The 14,372-nt window shown below is 49.5% G+C and overlaps 6 protein-coding genes across 6 annotated transcripts; 2 read left to right on the forward strand and 4 right to left on the reverse strand.

Moving 5' to 3' along the window:
• Positions 1 to 184: 184 nt before the first annotated feature.
• On the reverse strand, positions 185 to 1,428 carry CC77DRAFT_964515 (NAD(P)-binding protein; the record flags this gene model as incomplete). Its single annotated transcript, XM_018535687.1, has 5 exons — positions 1,264 to 1,428; positions 1,020 to 1,214; positions 877 to 970; positions 525 to 823; positions 185 to 467 (listed from the first exon to the last, which is right to left on the reverse strand). Coding segments are annotated over exons 1-5 (957 nt in total), but the record flags the coding sequence as incomplete, so codon positions are not given.
• A 5,150-nt stretch (positions 1,429 to 6,578) lies between these two features.
• On the forward strand, positions 6,579 to 8,214 carry CC77DRAFT_135698 (hypothetical protein). Its single transcript, XM_018530209.1, has one exon. It carries the CDS (start codon positions 6,889 to 6,891, stop codon positions 8,149 to 8,151), a length of 1,263 nt encoding a protein of 420 aa, XP_018385142.1. The 5' UTR covers positions 6,579 to 6,888; the 3' UTR covers positions 8,152 to 8,214.
• CC77DRAFT_135867 (hypothetical protein) lies at positions 8,215 to 9,101 on the reverse strand. Its single transcript, XM_018530210.1, has one exon. It carries the CDS (start codon positions 8,854 to 8,856, stop codon positions 8,278 to 8,280), a length of 579 nt encoding a protein of 192 aa, XP_018385143.1. The 5' UTR covers positions 8,857 to 9,101; the 3' UTR covers positions 8,215 to 8,277.
• Positions 9,071 to 11,507, reverse strand: CC77DRAFT_1021111 (amidase). The gene is made up of 8 exons (XM_018525203.1): positions 11,128 to 11,507; positions 10,987 to 11,078; positions 10,809 to 10,930; positions 10,727 to 10,763; positions 10,373 to 10,635; positions 10,231 to 10,322; positions 9,386 to 10,184; positions 9,071 to 9,331 (listed from the first exon to the last, which is right to left on the reverse strand). Exons 1-8 carry the CDS (start codon positions 11,381 to 11,383, stop codon positions 9,184 to 9,186), a joined length of 1,809 nt encoding a protein of 602 aa, XP_018385144.1. The 5' UTR covers positions 11,384 to 11,507; the 3' UTR covers positions 9,071 to 9,183.
• A 467-nt stretch (positions 11,508 to 11,974) lies between these two features.
• On the reverse strand, positions 11,975 to 12,934 carry CC77DRAFT_1071693 (hypothetical protein; the record flags this gene model as incomplete). Its single annotated transcript, XM_018529130.1, has 2 exons — positions 11,975 to 12,667; positions 12,689 to 12,934. The coding sequence occupies 2 exons, from the start codon at positions 12,932 to 12,934 to the stop codon at positions 11,975 to 11,977; spliced, it is 939 nt and encodes a 312-aa protein (XP_018385145.1).
• A 529-nt stretch (positions 12,935 to 13,463) lies between these two features.
• On the forward strand, positions 13,464 to 14,336 carry CC77DRAFT_964529 (hypothetical protein; the record flags this gene model as incomplete). Its single annotated transcript, XM_018535688.1, has 1 exon — positions 13,464 to 14,336. A coding segment is annotated over exon 1 (726 nt), but the record flags the coding sequence as incomplete, so codon positions are not given.
• Between the last annotated feature and the right edge of the window lie 36 nt (positions 14,337 to 14,372).

Below are 14,372 nucleotides of genomic sequence, written 5' to 3' on the forward strand. Positions count from 1 at the left end.
CATTGATGTCCAAGCCACAATACGCGAAGGATCGCGCTGACTCAAAATGAGTCATGTCGCAGGTACAGGGAGGCGAGAGATAAGCCCTTCGGTGACTATCTTCGCGAAAGATATACAAAGATTATCCGTGCTAAGATGGAAAGAATGGTGGAGGGAGCAATTCTGTAGCGCAGGACTTTTAGCCAATGTAGCCTTTCGCCTTCATCTCTTCCTCCGTCCATTTCCATAGTCTTTCGCCCAAATCATCTGGTGCATTGCGCGGCATAGTTATCTTGCTTTTCTTAGCAATTGGATCTAGGTAGCCCCCTGACATCTCCGCAGTAAAGTCTGTTCCAGCAACTGCAAAAAGCTGCGTCCAGCTTCCCTTGTCGGCGCTGATCATAAAGCCTACTGCGCGAAACAAACATCTCATGGGATTCGAGGATAAGATTGAGATGCCGGGCATATCGACATGATCAGTGAGATTGCTAGACGATGGACCTAATCAGTAAAGGAACTGAGCGAAAGAAGTACATCGAACTCACGTGTCAATAATACCCGGATGCAGTGACGAAGTCCAGATTCCCTTTGTGCTCAGCATTTGGTGAAGAGAGAGCGCATGAAGGTAGTTCGCTAGTTTGCTTTGTCCATATCTCACCCAGGGACTGTAGCCGGAGCCTTGGAGGTTGATATCTCCGAACACAATGCCCTCAGATGGTGCCATGCGGTGGTTTGTGGACGACACGTTGACGATTCTGACCGTACCTACCGGCTCTGTAGTAGCGGTAGACTGGAGAAGCGGAGTTAAGAGGTAGGTGAACAACCAGTGAGCGATGTAGTTTGTCTGTTGGACACATTCAATTAGCTACGCATCAAAATGGAAAAGGAAGACCTCACCTGCCATTGGAGCTCATATCCATCTTTGGATATCTCATTCGCGACGGCCATTATACCAGCGTTGTTCACTATTCCATGCAACTTGTCTTCTTCGCTGTAGGTGAGAGTTAGCAGCGATTCAATCGCAGGATCAAGTAGCGTACCGGAGAAGTTGCTGTGCAGCACTCTTGACAAATTGCAAGTCCAACATATCCATCACAAGTACAGCAATACTGAGATCCGTTCGCTTGGTTTGTGCTCTGATCTCTTCTATAGCTCGCTGTGCCTTTTCTGAGGATCTTGCAGTTAGGTAGACTTTGGCGTTATGTTGAGCAAGATGTAGCACTGTTTGTTTTCCACTGGTATATATTAGCTAAACGATGCTGTCGATATGATATTGCACATTACATTCCACTGTTCCCACCTGTGACGACATAGACTTTACCAGATAAATCCGGGATGCCATTGTCTGGGTTGAAGGTCGAAGATAACATGATGATAGACTTTTGAGAGAGAATTTGACGTATTCTAAGATAGGCTCACCGTATGAGCTGCTTGTGAAATATATTTGAGGTACGCAGATAGTGCCGAGCGCGTTGTGCTGCGGACGAAAGAGAACGGCAACCACGGACGACCCAACATGGCACTTTGGAAACACGATATGAATACCACCGACACATTCGGAAGGACAAGAAACTTGGTAGAGACGACCGGACGAAATTGGCTGAGATGAGTTGCTGCTTCTGCTCCAATGTATAGTGCTCTCAAACTCCGCTAGTTCTCCAAAAGCCCGCAACACTGTCAGATCGTATCACAGCACGGACCACTCTTCAATCTTTCAACATGGAGATGCTGATCTGGTGAAGCCCGGATCATGGTGGGCACCTTATCCAATGCCACTACCCTGCAGCCAAGTGATACACAAGTACAACGTGTCTGTGTGGGGTAACCCTGTCCAAAAATTGGTTTCGGCCGTAAGCGCCCATTTCTCCTATCGCGCTACTAATCAAATTCAGATTGTGCATTTAATGGGGTATAAAGCGGTCTTAAAACAGTATCTCCTTCCTTCTGAACAGGAAAGTGCAATTTTCAACACCTGTGCAACACCGGACTACGATTCGACCGAATCCTTCTTTACGCAACTGATAAACGACCGTACTGAGCCTCTTTAGTGTTGGATGTAGACATAGTATGTCGTGGAAATAGCGGCTCCGAGTTTACAAGTTGAAGTTCTAGTTTTGGATTTGACTGAGTGTGGACCTGAGCTTGTCGAAGAGAAAAAGGTTGAACCAATTTGGTGGAATATCCACGCGCCCTCTATGCATGCGGCGTTCTACATTTATGAGGACACAGCCAGGCGGAGTCTTGAGCTCAATAGGCAAGCGACATACATGAGCATGGACGCATTAAACGAGGAGACCTGACTGAAGGCTCTTGGTGAAAGCGGTCTCCTCCAAGAAAGTCGGAATGAGATCGAGGTTGCCACATTTGAAGTTTCGCCTGTGCCAGGCGACTGCAAAACTTGATGAAGCGATCTGCTGCGAGATGCGTAACATAACTTGAATCATCTATCAGTAAACTGGTACATAACAGCGCTAGGGTATCTGCTTTTATCCAAACCTTTCCAACACTCCGAGCGCAACGCGCAATGCCCAACCTCATTCCAATCAAGTACGTTCAAAATCCACACTTCCTCTCATCCTGAACCCCGTGCTTATCCTCTCGATCGGACTCTGTCTCTCAGCTCTGTCTACACTCAATCTATCGGGTATCGTAGTCGTTCCAGTCAAGCCATTGAAGCCCTTGGCAACACCCTTCTCAGGGCTCCTCCCGGTACTGCGACTAGCAATAGGAAGCAACGAACCACCGTCGGTTCTCCTTGCACTGCCGGGGTAGCTTTCAATGCTACGCCTGCCGTCCGGGCGGTATGCCGTACTGCGCCCGCGGCTGAGTGCCTGTTCGATCGTGCGTGTGTCGAAGGAGTATTCGAAATCGGTCTTCTCGATACCACTGTAGGGGTCATTGGCCTCGCGTCGACTTCGCTGATTTTCGGTCTTGCGTTTGCGGAAACGCTGTTTAAGTTCGCGGAAGAAGTCGCCAATCGCATCGAAGGAAAGCGCGATGGCGATAAATGGTATGGAGATTGCGAAGCCGATGCCGAACATGTATTTGCTGACATATGACAGAGGAAGAGAAGGCTCGCCACCTCCTGGTTCATGTGGAAACTCTTGGATGTTGATAGTGAACATGGCTGCGATGAATGACAGAGGAAGGAAGATGATGGTGACAATCGTAAACACCATAATGGTCTGGCTTTGCCTTGCAGTGCCAGCAGCCTGGTCTCGAGCAAAACGTGCTTCGAAGGCGTTGGCATGCTTCTGCTTCAGATCGAGCAGATCAGTGATGGATTCGTAGATGCGCTTGGCCTGCTTGTCCATGCGTTCGAGATCCTTGATATGTGTGTCAATCGTCTTAAGCATGTCTTTGAACCTTCTCTTGAGGTCCTGCTGACTCTTGTGCTCTTCGCGATATATGTCTGTGATGCTTGCCTCCATGTCTGGCAATACATTGCGTTGGTCTTCCAGTACCTTCGCTATCATGTTGAGTTCGTCACGAATGTCCTTGGTCTCTGCTAGCAGGTCGGTTTCGGCGCCGATATCCAACAGCTTGTCGACGAATAGTGGGGCATGAGCAGCTGTTCGATCACTGTTGTCATACTCGAATGCGTCTTCTCGAACCGGAGGGTCAGCCAATGCATGCGCGTGTGAGTGATGCGACGAGTGTCGACGATTCAGATGCTCTCTTTGCCTTCCCTCAGCCTCTAGATGTCTCGAGAAGCGATTGGGCCGTCTGTGATGATGTAACCACTCTGATGCTTGTGCCGACGCAATATTGAAATCTTTGAAAAGCATGGTTTCCATCTCCGTAGCATCGCCAATACTCGACTCAAACATGTCCAGAAACTGGTAGTCTTCGTCGCCAACGCGATGTCTGTCAAAAACACCACTACAGCGGCCAGTGATGATCATCGCAAGATCGTATACACTGCGCACCGGATCTCTTGTCTTGCTGTTGATATCTTCAATGACACCATCAAGAACATTGAGCGGGTCATTACGCGGCTGCTGCCATCGTTGAGGGAAAGCCGTCACTATCAAGTCTTTTCCGAGTGTCCACATCCATAGTTGGTCGACCATGAAGATCTTTGGGTCGACATGCTGCGGCTCGTTCGACTTGCATTGGTATCGATAAACAACTTGATCTCGATCTCGCGACTGCGTATCGATGTTGTGGTAGAAGAACTGATCCAAAGTGCGTCGCACGTGCAACGAGACTTGTGAGGATGTCAAGTGAGCTCTGAAAAGCATCTCATCGTAAGTTGACGCGCGGTAATACTGCGGCTTGGACGTGCCTCCTTCGTTCTTCTCTCGCTCTTTCATCTTTTGCGTTCTGGAGATCGCAGCTTGCATTTCCTGCCGCCGTCGGTCGGTTTCGAAATGAAGGTAGGGCATGAAAGCGAAGATGTTGCCCTTCGCTACGGCTGTTGGGTCTTTACGTCCTGGACTACCAGGTGACCTAAGGTGGCCACTGTTGTTGAGAGAAGAGCTGGTATTTGTTCGTTTTGCATAGTGTTCTGGGCCTCTCGTCGGTGTTTCTGTTCCACCAGATCGCTTGCCAGCTTGCTTGGACCCACCCCACTTTGGTGTCTTCTTGGGTTTGTCCTTTGCTTTACTTCTCCCTTCCCTGGCAGTCGCGTGCCCAGAGCCCGTCCCTGCAGTACCATCTGTCTGATCTGTATCTAGGGTATTGGTCCGCATAGGTGTGCGAGGGAATGGTGACGACGATAGCTCTTGCGAACCAGCTACCGCGTCAATACCCAGACCCAAACCACTATTTACCATGATCTGTGGTATCTGATCGGCACCATCAGAAAGGTCTGAATCGTCGTGGTGCTTCGGTGCACGCGGTGTGCTCTGACACAGCGGTCGCATAAAGTGTGAGTGAATCTGCTGTCCTCGATGCTGGTGGCTGAAAGACCGTTCAAGCGCCTTGAAGCCCTCCACGTCACTGGCACCTTCTTCGATAAATGCTTTTGTGAGCAATGCCTCGATCCAGGCCATGTTATTTGCAGGAAGATGGATCCATCGGAAGGTTGTCGCCTTGGATTCCTTGGGTAGAATTGAAACAGCTGGCTTCCTTGGATTGATAGCATCGCGGGCATACAGCAGCTCGAAGACAGATTTTCTTGAGACGTTGTTTTCGTTATGGAAATTGCCAAAGTCGACAACAGTAGCATGGAAACCGTTCGTAGCGCCAAGGGCGTCTTCGCTAAGTGCTTCGACCTGGTTGTGGGGTGCCAGGGCATTGATAATGTCCTTGCGCGCAGGGCTCTTGCTTAGTGCGGCACGCAAGAATGGCGTAATACCAGAGTTGTCTTTGGCTGCTCGTTTGACATCCTTCCTTTCCAAGAGACACTTGACTGTGTCGAAATGACCAGCCTGCGCCGCGACATGCAGGGGTGTCATGCCAGTGAGTAACTTTGCGTTGACGTCTGCTCCAGCGGCCATCAATATCTTTAGCACCTTTACACTTCCTTGTTGACAAGCATTGTGTAAAGGTGTCCAGCTTCCATCACTCTTTGCCCCTACGTCTGCGCCGTGGACGAGCAAAAGCTCGATGATGTCGTCTCGGCCGTGTGCGATTGCCAGATGTAGTGCTGTCTTTTGTCTGATCTCAATAGCGTTCACGTTCGTCCTCGGAAGCCTGGTTCGTCTTAATAGCATTTCGCACAGCTCCTTCTTTCCAGTACTGGCAGCCCAATGTAACGGGCTTCGCTTCTGGTCGTCCTGACCCTCCGGTCCATCGATCGCGATGTTCTGCCTCAGCAACTCTGCGATGACATCGCGTCCCCAGTTGCAGTGCTTGTCTGCCGCCAAATTGTGAAGCACGTTCCGTCCTGTATTGTCCTTCTTGTTGACATCGGCGCCACACCTTAGCAGCTCATGCATGATGTGAAAGTAATTCTTCCAAGCAGCCGTCATGAGTGCAGTCCGTCCCTGCTTGTCTTGCGCATCCACATTGCCTCCAAACTTCAACAACAGTTGTACAATCCCGACATGATTCTTCTCAATTGCTTTAAACAGAGGCGAAACCCGGCCACCTGGCGCGCCGTCGGGTTTCGCACCACTCTTGAGCAAGTATTCCGTGATGTATATGTTGCCGCGCTCGGCTGCGCGCATCAAACCTATGCGTAGGAGGTGATCGACAGGTTGCGACTTCGCTTTCGCATGCTCGATGATCGCGATCGCATCGTCGTGTTTCTTATCCTCGATGGCCTTTAAAAGACGCGGTTCGACGCGCGCATTCTGTCCAGAGTCGGCGCCATCGCTCGATCGTGATGGTGAACGACCCATATCGGCTACATGCTCTGGCTGCGACAAATATTCGTTTACATGCGCGTAACGGTACGAGGGTGGGTGTACGTTCAATTTAAGACGGGATTGAGAATGCTTCAATGTCGATGAGGTCTGTCGCGTTTGTCGTCAAAAGCCATTCTTCCCTGGAGGCTCTTGGTTCTTCGATTTGCGGTCGTTGCCTTCATGGCGGTGGATGGCCGCATCAGCCGCAGGCCTAATTCAAGCTAAGAACATCCCCGGTTGCGACGTGCATGAGCACACGTGATGATCGGCATCTCGTGTATCGAAGTGAACACTTTCGTCAAGGTACGAGGTAGATGGTATTTACTGAGGACTTAGCGATAGGAAGTGGAAGAACCGAAGCTTACGATCGCTGGGTTGGGGTTTGTGCCTGGAGATCCGGGTATTGCGGGGACGGTACGCCAACTCACAGCGCGGCGTTGACGTCGGCGCGCTATTACTGTGCTTTTTCAATGACTCGACACCGCATTGTATGCATTTCCCATCAAGTGTCACACCGTTGGTTCCTTTGACGCGACCGTGAGACGCGTTCTTAGCGTGTGTCAAGCCGTTTGCCAGCGGATAATGCAGGTGGTTCCTTGACCTATAAACAGCTATGAAGACCGAGGACTATAAACCGCGATCGGCATCTAGAGTCTGTCTACCAACTCCATCTTCAACATTTACACATCGGAAGCCGAAGAGTTCAACACTCTCTTGGCGCATCTTGGTTTTGATCACCAGCCTCGCTCTCTACGCTATGTACAACGGCCTAGCTACTTTGCGCCCCATGGCCAACGGATTATCACGGTCTACGAACTCGATCTTCATCCCATTCATCTACAAATTTAGCCCCAAACATGTCCCACAAGTCATGTGTAGCATCGAAGGGGTCAACATCAAGATGCCTGTAGACACAGGGTCCACCGGCACGTTGATAGGAGCTCCAATACTTCCAAATATATCGCCTACTGAGGGCAAGCCAGCACACCACTTCTTCACAAGCAGCAAGATTCTCTATGTAGGCCGACTGGTGAAGCTGCCAATGGATTTTGTTGGTGAGGCTGGCTCCTACGCGACCGCGAACGTGCCTGTTTTGATTGTGGACAGAAGCTGGAGATGCCCTTGGTATAATCCCAGCAAAGACCGATTCGAATGTCCACCTGGTCCAGACGGGGAGCAGGCTGAAGAGAGGGATACCTCGGAGATCACCTACATGGGTGTAGGCTTTGGAAGAAACCGCCCGAAAGACGGTATGCCGTTCGCGACACCGAGCATTAACCCGTTCTTGAACATCGATGCGATCGATGGGGAACCGATACAAAACGGAATGATGCGAGCTGGATATATCATATCGACCGAGGGCATCCAGATAGGGTTAACGCCAAGGAACACAAAAGCCTTCGCGTTCTCTAGTTTGGATCCAGGATTAAATCATGGCGAGGATGCGAGGGATTGGGCGATGGCAAAGATGTGCTTTAGCATCAACGACGAAGGGCGTAATGACGGTACTCTTCTTGTCGATACTGGCGTAGCGCAAATGTACATCAGAGCCGAACGGGACGTTTCAATCCCGACTGTTGTCATCCCAAACCCCAATCCAAACGGTCACACAAAGATGGTGAAGCGCGTGAAGCCTGGTACCAACATCACCGTTGGCTTCCCATCTCTAGACCAACCAGCGACATCATACTCGTTCGTCGTTGGCGAGAAATCGCTTATCGAACCCAACTATGTGTTTCCGCAATTGCCAGAACATCCTCCGTATATCAATACTGGTCGGAACTTGTTGTTTGGCTACTCGATAGCTTTCGATGCGGTAGGAGGGCGTTTTGGCTTTCGTCCGGTTGGCAATCATAGCTCTTCATCTGTACTTTAGTCTTCAACCATGCCATCGAGCAGACATCACATTGTGCGCTCACGTCTTTCTCTCTTTGCTTCTTCCCGCCCTTTGGTCGATACCAAGTGTTATACCAAGTCCGTCTCCTTTGCCCAGACCATCTAGTCATTTCACCGTCATGCTCCTCATTGGACTCCGGAAGCCTTCCCGGAGGTCCTTGTATTCCTCAACTGCTTTGACTACGACGCCATGCGCCTGCTCACTGTCTACGCCGAGACCGACCACAACAATTGCACCAACAACACCTTCCACGCCCTTGACAAAGACAGGGTATCCGCCACCTTCAATGGTGTATCTTGACCACTCGTCGCCGCTCATGGCATTGTGCTCGGCGAACCTTTTGTAGTCTCCTTCAAATTGACAACTCATGAACCAGGTAGAATGTCCCCATCTCAGCACAGTGTTGCGCTTCCTCTCCGACCACTTTTCGTGATCGGGCATTATGCCAGGCAAACTCGGCGAGTGGAACAGCGTCTGATTCGCAGACGAGATCTGGATAAGCGCGGGGCATTCGGCGGTTCTTAACGCATTTCGGAGGATATTTCCAATGACCCAGGCATGCTCGCATGTAAAGTGATTGAAGGTGAAACTCCTTTCCTCTTTTGCCAGTTCGGTCAGGTCGCGTGTTGGTTTGGGGAGTGTGTTGAGCATCTTGTTGGTTGATTGCGAGGACGAGTGCGACATGGAGGGCGCTTCGGTGGGGGATGGCTATAGGTAGGGAATATTCACATATAGCACATGTAAATTATGGATATCCAGAAGACGGGTCTGGAAGATAGGGGATGACGCGTCAATGGCGCGACAGACGGAAGTCGAAACAAAGACGATGGCGGCTGTCTGTTCCGATGGGGCAATGACAGCCGGCAGTCGGGTCGTGCCGCTGTCTAGCTCCACGTTTGAAACGAGACTGCAGCGCGCACTTCGGATATACATTCCATGTTTTAGTCTTCTTTCATCTACACATTGTAACAACACTTTTCTATGCCAAGGCCTTCGGCATACCGTACTATTCTATGTTCCCATGATATCCCAGAGCTCAGTGCGCGGTGTGATATACGGCTTCACCTTAGCTCTTACAAGTGTCCGTTGTTCAAAGGCGTAGGCCAATCCGATAATCTTTGCATCGTTGAATTTTGCACCTAGGAAACTGAAACCAAATCTATCCCGTCATAGTCAGCATCGCACAAGCAACCGTTATTTGCGAACAACTTACGGAATGTTGGGCGCCGATGACACTAATCCATCAGCGTCAGAGACGATGGGCTGGTCAGACTGCATGGCCCCAATCGGTACAGAAACGATCGGCGCACCAGCAATACCAGCAAAGTTCCATGAAAAATGTGATGGTAGTAAGACGGCGTCGAGGTTATGCCTCTCAATGGTACCCAACAGGCCTCCTTCACCATCATAGTAGAGACCTTGCTGATATGCTTGCCAGAATCCAGCTTCAGTATTATTCCAATTTTGCAACACAAAGTCCCAGAGCTCTGTAGGTTTGCTTGGATATCCTTCTAGTGAACTATCTTGCGTCCATTTGCGTAGCTCAACTAGGCTCTTAATGTTATGTGGATTGTAAGCAAGTTGCCGCAGGTAGTTTTCGATGTTGACAACGAAGTCGGCCCCCATGATCTTCGCGCCTATCATACTGTTGTCTAGAAACTCTTGCGCTGCAGGGAAGTCGCTCTCTAGGACCACGGCACCAGCCGCGCGTAGAACTTCCAAAGAGTCGTCAAATGCCTTCACTATCGACCGTGTGAGTCCATCTGACATTAGTTGAATGACGTTACGAGGCACACCCAGCCGCGCGCCTTTAAGTGCAGAGAGTTTGCAGGCGCCAACGAAGTCCATATCCACTTCTTCTGGGATAGCAGAGGTGTAGTTGTCATGAACGTCGAAACCTGCAATACCTTGCAGCAAGTACGCTGAATCTTTCACGGTTTTTGTAAGAGGCCCGATAGTATCCATGTGCTCGCTGATCGGAATTACAAGATGTCGAGATGTAAACCCAACAGCTGTGCTCAGTTAGATCATGACTCATCTGATATGTGGATTATGTACTTGGCTTCATTCCTACAACATTGTTATAACTGGCAGGATCGATGATTGATCCACACGTTTCAGCACCGAGCGTAATTGTAGCCAGACCAAGACTGGGTTGATCAGTACAAAGCTCAGACTTATCAAGAATAGAATGACTCACGATGCCGCCACAGCACTTCCGCTTGAGCTCCCAGAGGGGTCTTGGTGGGGATAGAAGGGTCCGTATGTCTGACCCCCATATGCTGACCAGCCGTTGCTCGAATTAAATATTCGAAAACTGCCCCACTCGCTGGGGTTTGTCTTTCCTAAGACTATAGCACCTGCTTCTCTAAGTCTCTTCGCGACCGTAGAATCAGCGGGAACTTTGGCTCCAACTAAGGCGTAAGATCCAGCTGTGTTATTCATCTTATCTTTCGTGGCAATCTACATGCGACTCCAACGTCAGTCTGGTTTCCTGAACTCAATCTACGAGTGGCCGATTGGGAGCCATTAGCTTTGATGGGGTCCATCGTACCGTATCTTTGATGAGTACGGGTATGCCATGTAATGGTCTGTCCGTCAGCGGATATCATAATGACCCGAGCTCGCATACTAACCCCCGTACCATGCCTTCCGAACGTTCCTTGTCAAGCGCAGCGGCTATGACCAGCGCATCGGGATTAATCTCAGTGACTGGCCTCAAAACGTCATTCACTTCTTCGATGCGGGCGATGTAGGTCTGTTGAACGGTTTAAGTCGCGATATCATGGTGTCTGGTTTACCGGAAGTACTTGCCTTGACCAGATGTAAGCTTGTGAAAAGACTTCGTTCCAAACCATCAGCAACAGCGTCAATATCTGCCTCGTACAAGCTCGGTAGTGGTATGGCTAGAATTATATTGGTCAAGGCGCTCGTTATCTGGATCTGGAAACCCACAGAGCTCAAGTTGTCGATTGAAATACACTGCGCCCCCAATGATCAAGATGCCGAGAAAAGACCCAGGAACCATGATTCTCCAACAACCGTACCAGGACTTTGGCTCTCTTTGGGAATCTTCTGTGGATACCTGATGATATCGATAGCTTGCAGGCTCAGTTTGTGCGAAACATCGTCTGAGCGGAAACGGTAACCACGAACTACTCGACGCATTACCCATAGACATAGGACGAAGTCTTGCAGGGCGACGGCCCATGGAATCCTGTACGGTGGCTATCGAGCTTTTGCAAAGACGGTAATATCGCTTTCACCAGATTTGTAGTTTAGCAGGTTGCTGAAGGCATCAATTCTGGACTTCCAAGGTTGCGTTGCGGTTTGTTCTTTGGGCTGAGCTGATCTGGACGCATACAGGTGCTTCGCGCTAAGAAACCCCACAACAACATACCGGTAGCACATAAGCGATGCAGGTGCAGCCCGCTAAGGTAGTTTCGCAACAAAACACAATCGGTACTACTCCACGTGATATGATGCGTTTCACATCTAGCACGTCCGTCACATGCGACTCCCCATTCCGTTGATGATTTACATTGCCCAGGTGGCTTCTTGATCAGATATACATTCCATACTTCAATCCTTCCCTGCTCATACACGATATCAGCATTAGGGGACATGATTCTGCTTGCTCAATGTTTACCCCCTGATAGTGCCATACGAAGATCGTTTCGAGTTTGGTGTCCACAGTCACGACTTCACAAAGGACTCATTTCGTAACTCCTTTTCCTCGACCATCTCTCACTTCTAATCATTTATCTCGGAAAAATATTGCTTCAGTCTGTATTTACATCATTCAAACAGAGCTATAGGTGATTGTGCTCTCCCTAGCATCCGTTCCTCCAATCCTTTTCCCGATTCTCCTATAGTCTTCCGATTTCTGGCGCGAGTCAGTGGTAAAACACACCAACCACTTCCTCAGCTGATCAAAACCGAACCAGTCATCGTCTTCTTCCACAATGTCTACTCCAGGTTTCTTGTCTCGCGACCAGAACGGAGTCCCGTATTTGCCACCGATCACTGAACCCTTCAATTGGGTGCTGTCAAAGTCTCCTATAACATACCGCAACGCTATCGCATCATGTCCGCTGTTTGACCACTTGACAAGTATGTTCTCGGGTTTGACATCCCCATGAACGAGCTTCGGGGAGTGCATGTGCTCTGTACCCGCAGCTATTGATTGCAAGCAATCCCGGATGTGTACAGGATAGCCACGTTCGATTGCTTCCCGAAGGTTACAATCGTACTTCTCGAACACTAGGTTCAAGACACGCTCCTGGTCCATGGTTATGTTGATGGTCTCGTTGCGGTACTTAAATCGGAGCACACTGCTAGTCTCTACACCGTAATACTTGTAAATGCTTTTATGCGGCTGCAAATCGAGCATCTGACAAGCATCAATTTCCCGCGCAGTGGTATGTGCTACAAAAGTTGTGTTGAGGGCCTGCCAAAGATACCGACGATCCGGCTTCAGTATAGCACCTTGTTTCTTTTACATATCCCCTGCCACATGTTTATGGGGGTGGAAGAGGTTATAACGAGGCAGAACCTTTGGATATAAGTTGGCGGGATCGAGTTCGGGAGGTGGCAAACAGGTTTCTGGATCTCTCCAGAGCGAAAAGTCAGTGCAGTCGGCTTGACTGTTGGACATGGTGCCTTCCTTGATTCCGTGATACAGTCGTCCGTTTTGGTGAGCCAATACCCATGTCTGGGGGATAGCGTTCTCGTGGTAAGTACGGTGGCCTACTATTTGCATCGATGGCCATGGCCGTTCTTCCTTGTCCACGCCCATGAGTTCGCCGATGAACTTGAACATAATACTATGATCGATATGTAAAGTTCTCGCGGTCAATACTAGAGCTTCTGACGTAACGGAAGCGCTCAAGGTGATTAGGGAGAAAACTTCAGGCTCGCAAGAAGAAGAAAACCTCGCATTATGAACGGTGTAGTTGTCTTGTACCGTGACTATACAGCTCAACAATATAAATATAAGGAGAGATGATTGAACGGTGCTAGATTCTTCGAGACAGAGAACACTGCGACTTCCCACACAATGAAATAGTGAAATGCTGTGCTAACAACACTGCACTATCACGAGCCAACGTAGGTTCACAGTACATACGCTCATTAAATACATCAGCAACCCACAACGTGTTTCCTTAACTTCTCTTTTTGTGATCCCGAGGTCAAACAAAGCCATGGCTCCAGCGTCTCGTCCCCCTGTGGCGCGCAGCTTAGCGGAACCTGCGCGGCCCATCAAGAACGGCCTGGTACTTCACAAAAGGCGAAATTATGATGGAACCATCCGAGCAATCTTCTATTCAACAGTCTTTCTCGACAGCCTTTGGTACGCAGAGACCGAAAAGCGCAGCGACAGGAGCGCTCCCGATCCCGACCCGTACACTTGGGACACACCGCCGCGTTTAATAAACATGTTAAATGTCCGACCGGCTTACACACACGTCACGATGACATCCGCCAAATACCTTAAAAACAACAGGTTATATGCCAAAACAATGGATTATCTCCGCTACTCCACTGAGCTATTCGGGACACCATGTTGGCTCAAAGACATCGTGATGAGGGAGATTGAAAACTGTGAGACGCTACGTAAAAACCCACATCCAAACATATGTCAATATCGTGGTGTAGATTACGACTTGAAGAGTAAATGCATCATGGCGCTATTGTTCCAGAAGTACGACATGACTCTAGGCGAACTGGTAGCTGAGAAACGTACTTTTGACGCCGAAAAATGTCTGCAGGATATCAGACAGGGCATTCGACATATACACTCCTTAGGCTACGTACACGTCGACATCAAGCCTTCGAATATCTTTGTTGATCTCAAAGTACAGCCCGCCTGTTTTGTTGTTGGTGACTTTGATTCTATGCAAAAGCAAGGCTCACAGTTGAGATACAAATGCGGTACAGAAGGTTGGAATTTAGAAAGAGCAAGACATGAAGACTATAAAGTGAACGTCGAGCAAGATTGGTATGGTTTAGAGATGGTGGAGGCGTACATCAGGGAGAAAGGGAACGGGAAGCCAATGGAAGGAAGGAGTTATCCAAAGACGAGCGATATTTTGAAAAGGGCGAAGAGGAAGTTTGAGATGGATAAGAACGCTAGAGAGAAGCAGGAGGAGGCGGAAAAGGCGGTGGCGAAGAAGAGGGCTGATGCTGCGAAGAGGATC

Source organism: Alternaria alternata, assembly GCF_001642055.1.
Source record: "Alternaria alternata strain SRC1lrK2f unplaced genomic scaffold CC77scaffold_12, whole genome shotgun sequence".
Taxonomy (NCBI): Eukaryota; Fungi; Ascomycota; class Dothideomycetes; order Pleosporales; family Pleosporaceae; genus Alternaria; species Alternaria alternata.